Genomic DNA, 12,561 nt, shown 5'->3' with positions numbered 1-12,561 from the left:
TGCTAATGTCGCTGTCCCCAGCCCCGTCCCGCTGGACCGGCTCCTCCAGCCAAGACACAGCTGCCGGCTTCGTTCCCCTCCCCTTGCCAGGTGCTGGCCGCCTGGCCGGGCACACGACGGCTTTCCCTGCACTGTGCCGTGGCCAGCCGGGTCTCCTCCCGGAGCAGGAGCACCCCGGGCGCAGGGACCGGCCGCCTCCGGCCCGCAGCCGCGGAGGGCAGCCCGACCTCCTTCACAGACCACAGTGTCTACCCTACCCTGCTCCGCCTCAGCCCAGCCTGATGCGCCTGCGCCCGCCGCGCGCCTGGGCGTAGCGCAGGGTCAGAGGTCACGCTCCGCCTTGCACGCGGGCAGTCATGGCGGCCCCGAGCTGGGCCCTGTTCGCTGGCCGGGCCGCGCTCCCACCGTGGTGGCTGCGGGTGGTGAGGCGCTGCAGCGGTGCCCCGCCGGCGGCAGCCGTGGGTGCCTCCGCTCTCTCGCAGCAGACGGTAGAGCGGCCGAGCACAGATACAGCGGCCCCCGGCCCCCGGCAGGTGAGGGCGCGGTGGGGAGGCCGGGTAGGGTAGGGCAGGGCAGTGTTCGGGGCGGTTCCGGCCCCGCTGTCCCGGTGCGGCCGTCCCTCCAGCGCCTCCCCGCGGACCTGCTGCCGCCTTCCTCTGCTCTTCGGCCGGTGCAGGCAGCGTGCGACTCCGCTACTTCGCTTTTAGCCTGAAACGCTGGCCCCGGGCACAGCCCTTTTCTCGCCACCCTGCTTGTTGCGTGTCTTTATTGCCTGCTCGGAGAAGTCCTATTTGCCCCATCCCTTGCAATGTTCAAGGCCAGGCTGGATGGGGCTTTGAGCAGCTTGGTCTAGTGGAAGGTGTCCCTGCCCCTGGGAGTGGGGGTTGGAAGTGGATGAGCTTTGAAGTCCCTTCTAACCCAAACCATTCTGTGGTTCTCACCTCTTCATTCTTCGTAATGACTGTCCTACAGAAATACTGGCAGTTTTCATGCTGTTTTATTTTTAACCTACTCCTACAAAAGTCTAATATAGAAAGTGTACAAGTAGTTTTGGGTGTGTAGAATACAGAGTACAAGTGTCTGGGCAAAACTGTATTCTGGCTTTTACAGGCAGGCAGGGAAGATGTGGAAAATCTTTAGCTGAAAGTATTTTAGCAGGTCAAATCCAAGACCTGTTAGGCCAGTACTTTACAGATTTGTAGTGCAAATATGAAGGCTGGTGTGAATGAAACACCTGTGGAAATGCAGGTGTATGAAGGCATCAAAAGAAATGGCAGAACTGGGGTAGAAAGAATATATGTTAATGTGGAAAAACACAGCTTTCTGGGAAGCTGTTTTTGGAAATGAAATTGCTGTTGTTGTCAAGTCCTGCACTCTGCAGCACAGATTGAGTCACCAAGAACAGACCCTGCTTCTGAACCGCAACAAGCTTGTGTTGTATTTCATGTGCCATTTGTTTTCCTGTTAGTCCATCATACAAACATGGAGAGGTAGACAGTGAGCAGCAGCCTGCTATTTATTGAGGCTGCGCTTACAGATTCTGGAGCAAAGGAACACCCAGTAAACAGCTGTTGGTCCTGAAGGGTGTAAAAGATTTGTGCAAACCCAAGTTCATCATTGCCAAACAGGAAGAATGTGGGAGGTGTGGTGATAGGTGCCGTCCTTTGTCCTTGGTGTTGTACTTAAGTGCTCTTGTCCTAGAACGCCTCGGTTATGTGTCCCTGGGTATGACAATGTGAGTGTATGGAACTTGGGAAAGAATGAGTTATGAGTGTCAAAGTGAACATGGAGGTTTTGTGAACCATTGCTTTCTCTGGTTGTTGTGCTGATTTTTGTTATGCTGTTTTTCCTCACAGTGTCTGTTGTGACAGTGGCTTTAGCTGACATCTAGGGAAGCAGAAAAAAGCACTGTGTGTGTTTGTACTGATGTATCTCTTCCAGGCTGAAAACCCCAACGTCTGATTTTAGCTTGGTTGGAAGTGATTCTCTGCTGCTCTTCATCCTTGTCACTCTTAATTTGCTAACTTTTCCAATTCTGTTTCATCACGAGTGGCTTGGAGTATGCCTGGTAGGCTATGGAGATCAATGCTGTGAATTAATAATTCAGGACTGGTTTAGTATTGGGAGTATAAAACAAGAAATGCCTCTGTCATTGAATCCAGGACTTGGTATCTCAAATTACTGCATAATCTGTACCTTTGTTTTCCATTGAATATCTGCACTGGCAAGGCTGGCTATGCAGAGAGCAAACATCTGCCTAACCCAGGGTGCTGGCTCAGGTGGTGCCCAAGGGTGATGTCCATGGTAGGGTTTAGGAAGGGATCCACTTGATTTAGCTATAGAGGATGCTGAATGCTACTTCAAGTATTTGAGGGGTTGATTTTTCTTTCTCTTTTTCTTTCCATTGAAGTAAGAAGCCAGAAATTTTGTTTTTTCTCTTTCTATCAATAAATCAATAGTCATCAAGACTTTAAACTGAGATGTTACATAATATCCACAACATCATTTCCAAGTGGAATTACATACACAAATACAAACAGTGCAATACAGAAATCATTCTGGAAGCGTAAAGTGAAGAGCTGGCCTACAACTCTGGATTTCTCAACACTGTCGAGTTACTCTCAAAAAGAGGAAGAGCAGTAGCTTGCTTTGCAGTGTCATGGTGATGTTAAAAGCGTAACAGTGAGGTGAAGTAAGATTACCATGAGTCTACTTTCATGCTGTTCTTAGCCTAATCAGGAAAGACTTTAGTGAGCCCATGTGTGATTGATGATTATTCACTGATTGCTCTTTTGAGAGTGTGCAGAAGAGGAAAATAAAAGTGCTCTGGCTTGTAGTGCAGTTTCCTTGGAATCGCCTTTTCACCATTTTTAACTGATTTTAAAATGCTAGGAATTATGTTACTTGGTAAATAGATTTTCCACAGCAACCCTGATGCTAATGTGGGATTACCCAGCATAAAGCTGGGTAATACTTATGGGAGGATGTACTAGATGCTGCTGGAAGAACTGAAAGCATTAGACCTTGCGAGAAAATTCCTCTAAGGGGAGCAACTCAGGAGCTTGCCTCAGGAGAGGGTGCAGTGGCTCCACTGCAGTCCCTTCCTGGGGTGCCATACATCTGCAGGATCTACTCTTCCAAGCAGGTGGAACGTGGTCTTGCTCATCCCTTGCCTGAGCTGCAGCCAGAGGAAAGTTTCTGCTCCTTATCTGGTGGCAAAGAGACAGATACAAAATGCTACCTGGCTTTTGTTTTACATGTACCTGTAAGAGCACAGAGATGTTATTTGGGTCCTTAGTGTTTGTGTTGCTTTTGCCCTTGCTTCACAGGTACCTTATAGTGCTTTTTGCCACGTTGGTAATTTTTTAGGGTTTTGTTCTTTTGTTGCTGTTTTGCAAATAGGGAAACTTACAGAGCACTTAAATAGTGCTTAGAATTGTTAAAAAGGTAGCAGCTTTGTAAGCAGAATATTCTGCTAAATCCACATGATATTTAACTTTGTCTACAACAGGCAGCTTTTTACTGCCTTTTTTTTTGGTCTGTGTTTTTATAATGTCTTAAGTTTTGCATTCTAAGCTGAACAAAAAAACAATGTTTAAAGTTCTTTTCTTCTCTGTAGAATTGCTTAAACCTGTCAGAAGGACAGGAAATACTTTAGGTGTTACCTTTATTTGCAGACTGAAGCTGCCTGCTGAGCAAAATGGATAAACTTGCTTTTTAGGATGGACCTAATGATCTTGTTGATATGGGTAGAGAAATGATTGTTGATCTACATTCATAGGTAGGTTACCAACATTTGAAGAAAATGTAAGAATGAAGCAACTAATTAAGAATAAATGACATATTTTTGTGCACTATGAACTAAATAGTCTTAAAGTGTTTTAAAAAATAAGTGGTAAATTTGTTAAATGTATTTTTAGCTAGAAATGGGTTATTGCTATGCTAGCTTTACTGCTGATTTGTAATATGTATCATGGTGTGATAAAACTCTTCTGGTAACTTTTTACTTTGTAGTAACAGGGACAAACCATCAAGTGAGTGCTAGAGCTCAGTGAAATGAGGGAAACGTTATCTTTGTTGAGAAGCAGAGATCTCCAGCCCGCAGAGGTGCTGCCCTTGGGTTTGGGTGCACTTCCGTGCCCGGCACAGCAGAGGGCATTGCTTGTTTCTAGATGTCGCAGGAAAAGTAGCACGTTTGAGGAATTTTGCATTTAGTTCCTTGAATACTGTCTTTTAAGGGAAAGCATTCATTAAAAAGTGTAACTGACTTTGTCCAAAGTTCAGATGGAAGGGGCTGGGTTGGTATCAGTACATCGTAGGAAGTAATTTCTGAAAGAGATTAGAAATTATTCTCCCAGAAATGACTGCATTTTTAAATCTAGTCACCTATAGGTTCTTTCTTGAAAGGATTTGGGGATTCAGAAGTTTCAGGAGTATGTCCATGTATTTGAATTTCATGTCACTATTTAAATAAATAAAACATCAATATCAGAGCAGATGCAAGCTACTTTAATAGGTGATATAAAGAGTTGCCTTCTCTATTTATGTTTTAGGGAAGGGATTAAAAACAAAACACAAAAGTGAGAGTTTTAAAAGAAGTATTGCACTTTGTTCTGAAAGCTACATGAATATGCTTTATAAAGGATTTGTATCTGTCTTGCTTGTGCAGTATCTTGGCAACTCCAGTTCAAAATAATGTCTTAACACTGGATGTTTTGAAATCAAACATTAAAAAAATCCAAACTATTTTAAATGTAATTGTTGGTGGGGAAATATTTCTCCCAGTGTATCTTCCCAGCTAAGTTAACATTTAAAAGATGTTTTTACTGAAGTTGCAGTTACTTGAGAATGAAAATACTTGTTTATATTTTGTGCAGTTTTCACTTGAAAATTTCGTAGCGTCTGAGGACAGACACCTATAATCTTTGCATGGATGGAGTGCTCTTCAAATGTTGTTAAGTAACTTATGAACTTTTTTTGTTTTAATGGCAATATAGCAACATTATATAAAACCTATATGCCTAGGACAGAGGTTACTCTTTTAAGCAGATTACCTTCTGGCCAGCATTCAGGTACTGAAAACTGCTGACTAACTGAGAGTTGAACTTCCCAGTTGTGGGATTAGTGGGAGCTGGAGTGAGTTTTCTTTACCTGGAAGTTTCTCTTGGCTTACTTTGCCAGCTTGTACGGCAGCATTTGAGGAACTTGCAGTACATCTGCTACCACTGCGCTGTGGGCACATGTTAGTGCTTTCAAGTTGATGCTAAACAAGGACTGTATCACAGGCTTCTCCGCATCCTCTCAGCTGAATCTGCTTGAAATGCTGGTTTGCATTATAGTGGGAATGAGCCTATTTGTCCCTCATTTGACCTCTGCAAAGGAGCAGTTCTAACTTGTGAATGCTCTGGCTGAGGCACCAAAACTTGGCTCTTCAGACTTGGGTTTGCCCCGTCTGTGGGCACAGCTGGACCTGATGGATGGCCTGCTTTGCATACAACAGAAGTGCTTGCATGGCAGGATTTTGTAAAACTCGCACGGTGTTGGAACAACACTGAAGTAGACAAGACTTGTGCTCTTGTGGTGTGGCAGGACTAAAACGCATGCCGTCCCTTTGGAGATGTAATTATAGTAAAATTGTACATGACTGTAATAAGCAGTGATGACTCAGGAACACAGATTAATGTGGGTAGACCCTGAGCACTTTGCACAGCTCTGTCCTTGGTTGGCATGAGGAAGCCCACAGTGCTGGTGGAGAGTGTGTTGCAGTTGTCTTCTAGAACTCACTCCTTCAGAAAGCTTTGGGTTGGCAAGTGCTCGCTTTGGCATTGCAGGAGGTCTGTGAGTGGTAGACATTATGTGATATGCCATGGGTGAGTGGCTGTCAGGGTAGAATCCCAAAATTCAAACTGTCTTGGGACTACCAAAATCATGGCGAAAAGCAAGTGGGTATCAGCTGCCCACTCTTGATTGACTACAGACGATATATCTGGAAGAAGGTGCATGGAACTGTAATGTAAAGGTTAAATAGGAATTTAAATACTTCCTAGTGGTTAATGTTATCAACAGGATATTTACATCCACTGTTGCTGTAGGAAATCCCAGTTACTCTCCTGTGACTATTGAAACAGAAACCTGTCCTCCAGGAGCCTGGAAAAAAACGGCCTGGAAGAGTAGGGTGGTGATAATTGGAGAAGCTGTCAGTCTGGAGATAAGGCAGTGCTGTTGTATGGGACTGCCAGCGTCCCATTTCAGCATGGCCACCCTGTACAGCAACCTAAAATGTGAGGATACAGATACATGATTGCTCTGTGTGTGCTTATCTGGCAGAGTTTTCTTTTTGAAGTAATCCATATGGTAGGTTCTCCCCCTTTCCCTGGTTTAGAGGGTAGGTGGTTTCTGTCAGAATTGCACTGGAGGGTTATACATTGTATTATAGCAGAGAAGAAATGCAGAACAGGCAGTGTCCTGATTTTTTCCTGTAGCCTTTAAAAGAAAGCTACAGGCAAATATTTTGTTTTTAAATTATGTACAGAAGTTAACTTCATTTCAAGAAAAATAAGCAGCTTTACTGTGACCAAATCATGTGCTATTTTATGTTAGGAAATAAATTCTTAGCTCAGCATTGTTTAGCAAATGATCCTTTTGGCTAGTCAACAGCGTATTTTCAAAGCTGCGTTTGAAATTCTTCGTGGAAGTCTTGTTTCATGGTTTCTGCACTGTGTATCGAATTGAAGTGTGACGGTAACTAGAAAACCTTTTTACTAGAAACACAAAGAAGTAGGTATGGAGTCACTCAGTGCAGCAAGTTGTTCCTTTATAAGATATGTTGGGTAAGCCTTGATTGTTTGGGTAGCATTATAGTGTGCTAGCAATATGATTTTGCTGCTTTCTGCTGTTTTAAATGGGCAATTGATTGATGAAGAAGTTTCAAAAAAGTGTCTAGAAGCAGCTGCAGATCCAGCCATGAGGTCCTTCCCCTCCTTGGACGTACTCTGTTGTTTTATGGTATTCCTCTAAGCTCAGTTGTGTGAAGTCACAGGAAAAAGAAGTGTGGTATTAAATTTTAGTAATGTATGTTGCTGTATGTAGCACCAGAAGATTCAGACTCAAACAAAATAGAGTATAGCATAGTTAACTAAAAAAGTCACCTGCCTTTGGGCAACATCTAGAAAATATGTGTCATTATTATTGTAAATACCTTTTCTTTTTCATGAGTTTGACGAACAGTTCATGTACTGCATCTTGATGATAAGTCTAAGATCCATCTTCAAATACAGAAAAAAAGCTGCAGATAGCCTTAACAGGAACATAAAGAGATTTCTAGACAACAGAGAAGTTCTAACATTAAAACTGCTATTGAGGAAAGTCTGTTGAATATTGTTACCAATCCTATTTTCCCGTGATCTCTCTTTAGGTTTTGTTGTTTTGTTTTTGTTTTTGGTTTTTTGTTTTTTTTTCTTGAGAGCTGCATGATCCTACTTGAAAACTGTAATTGTGAGAGACAAAAGTTGTTTTCACCATAATGGTTTACTGATTGTGCTACATGTATTTGGTTAATTCTTATTAGCATCTCTTTTAAAGATGTGCTTAGTTCACAATATTATGTTGTTCATTATTATGAGGACTGTATATATATACAAATATATACATACAAGTTTATTGCGTGTTCTCTGCACAGCTGTGGTACTCTTAATTAGAAGTAATTCTGTATGCAAAAGTAAAATTAGGTGTGGAACATACTATATTCATCAGTCAGTATTGCAGTCAGTACCAAAACACAGAGCTTGATGGAAGGATGTTGATGAATATAAACTGACACCAAATCATGTATGGTGAACCTTTCATTGTTTTTAAAATACAAGTGTAATCTTTTCCTAATCTCCAATCAAAATATAATTTAAGCCATTATATACATAATTAGCCTTTTTAGAAGGCTAATTTCAACCTGTGAGGTTGGCTTAAAAATCCTGTCTGTAGCCCAGCAAAATCTTCCAATGCTCTTTGCCAAGTATGACAACTTTTACCCTTATATCTTCTTCTTATTATGTTTGTTTCCCTTTGGATAATGCTATGAAATATGAATCGTGCTATTCTTAGTAAAACTGAAGTTTAGTTCTTCCCATATTTTTTTCATTTTGGGATGACAAAGGTTGGTAAATAGGAACTGTGACTTGGACAAAATGAAAATGTTCATTGAAAATCAGTTATTTGTGCATTACATGCATTTCAAAATAGTTTTGTAGATATTTTTGTGTAGTAGCCTCTCTCTGAGTCACAGTTCTTCCTAGGTGGAAGTCAATGAAGCAACACACCTCTCACAGATTTTCTTTAGGAGTTATGTGCCAGAAGATTTTATTGCATATATATGATGTTGGAAAAATGGCATGTCTATTTTGACAGTGCAATCACACATTTATGTAATTGAAGATTAACCAGTTGATTTTTAGGCTGGAAAGGATCACTGTGGCCGTCTAGGCTGACTTTGACATAAGGCACTGAATTTCAGTCAGAGGCTCTTGAACTTACCTTAGCAAGCTTGTCTTTCAGATAAATTAGTGTACTTAAAAATAAATAAATACCCTCTATTCTGCTCTTGTGAGATTCTTCCTGGAGCACTCGGTCCAGTTCTGAGGTCCTCAGTGCAAGAAAGACCTAATGGGTCCAGGAGAGGGCCATGAATGTACCTCTTCTATGAAGAAAAGCTGAGAGAGTTGGGGTTCAGTCTGGAGAAGAAAAGACTTCAAGGAGACTTTATTATGGCCCTTCAGTATTAGGGGGCTTCTAAAAAATCTTCCTCCATCTTTCTTACCAGGGCAAGTAGTGATGGGAAAGGGACAATGGTGTTAGTCTGAAAGAGGGTGGTAGGAACAGGTTGTCCAGAGAAGTTGTGGCTGCCCTATCCCTGGCAGTGCTCAAGGCCAGGTTGGATGGGGCTTGGAGCAAACAGGTCTAGTGGAAGGTGTCCGTGCCCATGGCAGGGCAGGGTTGGACTGAGCTTTAAAGGTCCCTTCCAACCTAAACCATTCTATGAAAAAAGTGTCAATCATAATACATGTATGTAAGAAAGCAACATTAGAGTTTATATTCCAGTACTACTGCTGGTGTTTTCTGCTTTCTGCAACTTGGATATCTGTTTAATGGGATTTTCTAGAGTTTTGTGGGTTTTTTTGTTGGTTTGGTTTGTTTTGTTTTTTTTTTCCTTCTTCAGTGTTCTTCTAGTTTACTTGGGACTAAATTGAAAAATAGAGTAAGGTATTCTTAATTTCCCAACCTTATTGCTCAGCTGGTTTCACATGGATTGGCAAGAGCAACGTTAAGTTCTCTGGTTTGCAGCCAAGGTTTGTAAAGTTGTAAGATTGTTTTGTCCAAGCTGCACAGAATGCTTATAGAGTAGATCATGCTCTGTCAGATGTTCCACAGGACGAGGGTGCTCTTCTCCAGGAAGTTCAGTTCAGCTGTACTCCCAAGTCATGCTGGGACACTGAGACTTCTAGCAAATTATATGCAGCCAAGTCACTGCCAGATTTTACCTTCAGGTTAGCAGTGAAGTATGGAGATACCTTAGCTTCAATACTTATGCTCCTTGCAGCCTAATCATGTAGTGTGTTTAAAAAAATAAAATGAGTCAGGGTTAAGATAAAGAGGTCTTTACAAAATACTACTAGACTTGTATAGTGAATTAGTTGCCAAAAATTCTGATATCTACACTGGAATTTAAATGACTTTTTGCCAAAACCCTTAGTCACTGCTTCTTACTAAGGGATGCTTAAATGGCTAATATTGGCTTTTTATTTCCAGCCCTTTTGGCTGAAGAGTTTTGTTTGTTTTTTTTTCTAAGATAAAATTACATTTCTGCACTGTGCTGAGGAGAATATATGGATGCTTGTCTTTTGGTTGAAACAGCAGAGGTTTGCTTTGTTTTCTGGCAGTTCATTGGGGGTGCTTGAAGCTTGAAGGTCGTGATGGAAAAAAACTCTGGACAGTTAAACTCCTAAGTATGCAAGGTTTTTGAAAATTAATGCAGATATAAAGATAAAAATGAAAAATATATCAGTCAATTTCCTTCATCCTTTTCTAGGCAGAAAAATCTATTTTCCTTTGCTTTTTCTTATCATAGTATCTGGCGTTTGAGCAACCTGGTCTAGTGGAAGATATCCCTGCCCATGGTGGGGGACTGGAACTAGATGATCTTTAAAGTCTGTTCTGTGATTCTAGGAGAAGCTTTCATTGCTCACTGTGCTCTTTTTGAAGAGCAGTTTTGTAGTACCATATTGTATTAAACAGTGATGCTGTTTTCTTTCTCTCCTGCTTTCTCCAAAATTTACCTTTCAAAAGATGGGTACAGACACACCCGTGTTTATTCCAACACTATACAATTTGAGGTTTGCTACCTTTGATGGTGCAATTCAAAGCATCACTCAGGTATGGACAGAAATTAGTGAATGAATATGGTATCTGCTGGAATTTTTAGCTATACTGATACTTCTTCTATTGGACTGTAGGTATTAAATAATTACTATTAAATGTATATTAGAACCCTTATAACTAAAATAATTACCCTAATTCAGGTCATCATAGTGTAAGCTGTTGTGCAAGTGCTGTCTTTACAGAAATTGGGCCTTGTAACAGTCTGTGTAGGAAGTGATTCATATGAAGCTTTTTGTAAGTATCTTCTTGCTTATTAGCAGGGAAGCTTCCAGCTTGCTCCTTGACTGCTTTCAGAGCCCTCCTTTTTGACTTTGCAGTCATTAATCTTAGATTTTCCCCTAAATCACTGCTTTTATTTCTGCTTTGGATCACAGCTCCTCCTTTTATGCTTTATCTTTGGATTATTTTCCTGCAGTAGTTTTATTAAATGGCCCAAATCTTGCTTTTCTTTCAGCTTTATACAGTAGTTAATCTTTAAAACCCTTTGTTAGCCAGAAGTTTTTATTAGTTCTTCACTTTTATCCATTTGTATGGAATTAGAAGGAAAAGTATCCTATTTAGAGGAAACTGAGGATATCTTCCTTGTCTTTGTGGTTGTCCAGTTTGGGTTGTAAGTTGAATCTTTTGGGAAGCAGTATGAACTCCAGTTGTTTTTATATTTCTTTTATAGGACAAAACCTCAGGCTGCTAATCAGGGAGGAAAAAGAAAAAGATCTATATTATGGTGGGGAGGAAATGCAAAAGAGGCAGTGGACTTTAGAAGAACAAACTGTTGAGTTTACGTTTTTTATTATAACTGTGCTGTAAATGGGGTGATGTTGTGCTGTTACTTGTGAGCCTTAGTAGATGATTTTCTTGGCAGTGGTATTTAATTACTCATATACTAGCTAAAACTTGTGTCCTAGTTTGTATTACATAGAGCAGTCTAAGAATAATCTTCCCATTTTCTACTATATGCATAGTTTCACATGGCTGGTTTATCCATAAACATTTGGGGTTTTAAAATAACAACATTTTAATATTTGCCTTGGCTTTCAATCAGGCTTCAGAATAGCCTTGTGCATCTTTTAGTCACCAGAGCATCGAGCTGGTTTCTATGGTATGTATCTCCATGTGTGGATAATGTTTATTAGCTAGCGGTTTGCAGACTGTCCTCTTTAACACTGCTTGAGACAACTGCTGGTCACAAATAAGAGGATAACAAGTAATTTGATAATTTTTGCAAATGTCTTTTTTCCAAGTGATAGAATGGAGATGGGAGAAGGTAGACCAAATAGTTTAATGTAAAAGAAGGCAGCACCCAGAGAAATTCGAGCTGTAATTGCTTGCATGCTTCTATGTTGAAATTTCAGTCACTGTAATCACTGTGCATCTGTCCTCACAGTGCTCATCCTGAGTCTTCACCCTCATTTCTTGGGAGATCTTCAGTGTGCAGGGAGCTTTTTTTCCTCTCTGCTAAAGAGGAATTTGGTAGCTGAATCACTGTGACCTGTTAGACCCTAGTAATGCCTAAACCAACTTTTAAAATATTCCTGGGATTTCGATTTATATCTAAGCAACAAGGCACACTTTGAGTAGTAGCTACAAGGTATGGGAAGTTAAGGTCTTGTGGGCTAGTACATAGTGAATTTAGGTTGCTGGTTGAAGTGCATGCCTTATCAATATATACTTGGTCAGAGAGTAGTTTAATGTATTGGGGTTTTGTTTAATACTCTTTATAGCAGGCTCCCAGTCTTCTCTCTTTTGTAAATAAAATAGTATGCATTGAAAGTGATCTCAGGAGGTCATCTGTTCAGACTGCAGGCAGGACAAACTTGGTTCAGGTTGCTCAGGTCCTTTTCCACTCAGATTTTGAAAATCTCTAAACCATTGGGCCTTTAGCTATTGTGGCATCATACTAACTTATTATTGCAAGCCAGTTTTCCCATTTTGTTGTGTATCTATCTTTGGACAGCTATTTCTAGCTATTGGTGATAGTGCTGAGAAGACCAACTTTTATAGAGAAGGCTGTGTCTGTAGCATGCTGCTTGATGTTAATATGTTAGTCACCCCTTAATCGTAGCAGTCAGATTACCCATCTCACTTCTTCATGTTTCATCCATATCTCTCACATTCTAACGTGCAAGCTGCTTG

The 12,561-nt window shown here is 41.0% G+C and overlaps 1 protein-coding gene across 2 annotated transcripts in view; it reads left to right on the top strand.

Annotated features, from left to right (window-relative positions):
- TPD52 (tumor protein D52) overlaps positions 1-12,561 on the top strand; it is a 116,826-nt gene that overhangs the window by 41,842 nt on the left and 62,423 nt on the right. The window contains exon 1 of one of the 2 annotated variants that reach the window (XM_061342872.1): positions 326-533. The exons of the other annotated variant lie outside the window; for it this stretch is intronic. Coding sequence (XP_061198856.1) covers positions 357-533 — 177 coding nt within the window. The 5' untranslated portion in view covers positions 326-356. Of the gene's footprint in view, positions 1-325; positions 534-12,561 lie in introns of those variants that run through there. 2 annotated transcript variants of the gene reach the window in all.

The sequence above is a fragment of the Neopsephotus bourkii genome, unplaced genomic scaffold, assembly GCF_033783945.1.
Source record: "Neopsephotus bourkii isolate Nb327-2 ecotype Australia unplaced genomic scaffold, CSIRO-AGI_Nbou_v1 NB_1820, whole genome shotgun sequence".
NCBI lineage: Eukaryota > Metazoa > Chordata > Aves > Psittaciformes > Psittacidae > Neopsephotus > Neopsephotus bourkii.
This window is presented reverse-complemented; position numbering and strand designations above follow the sequence as displayed.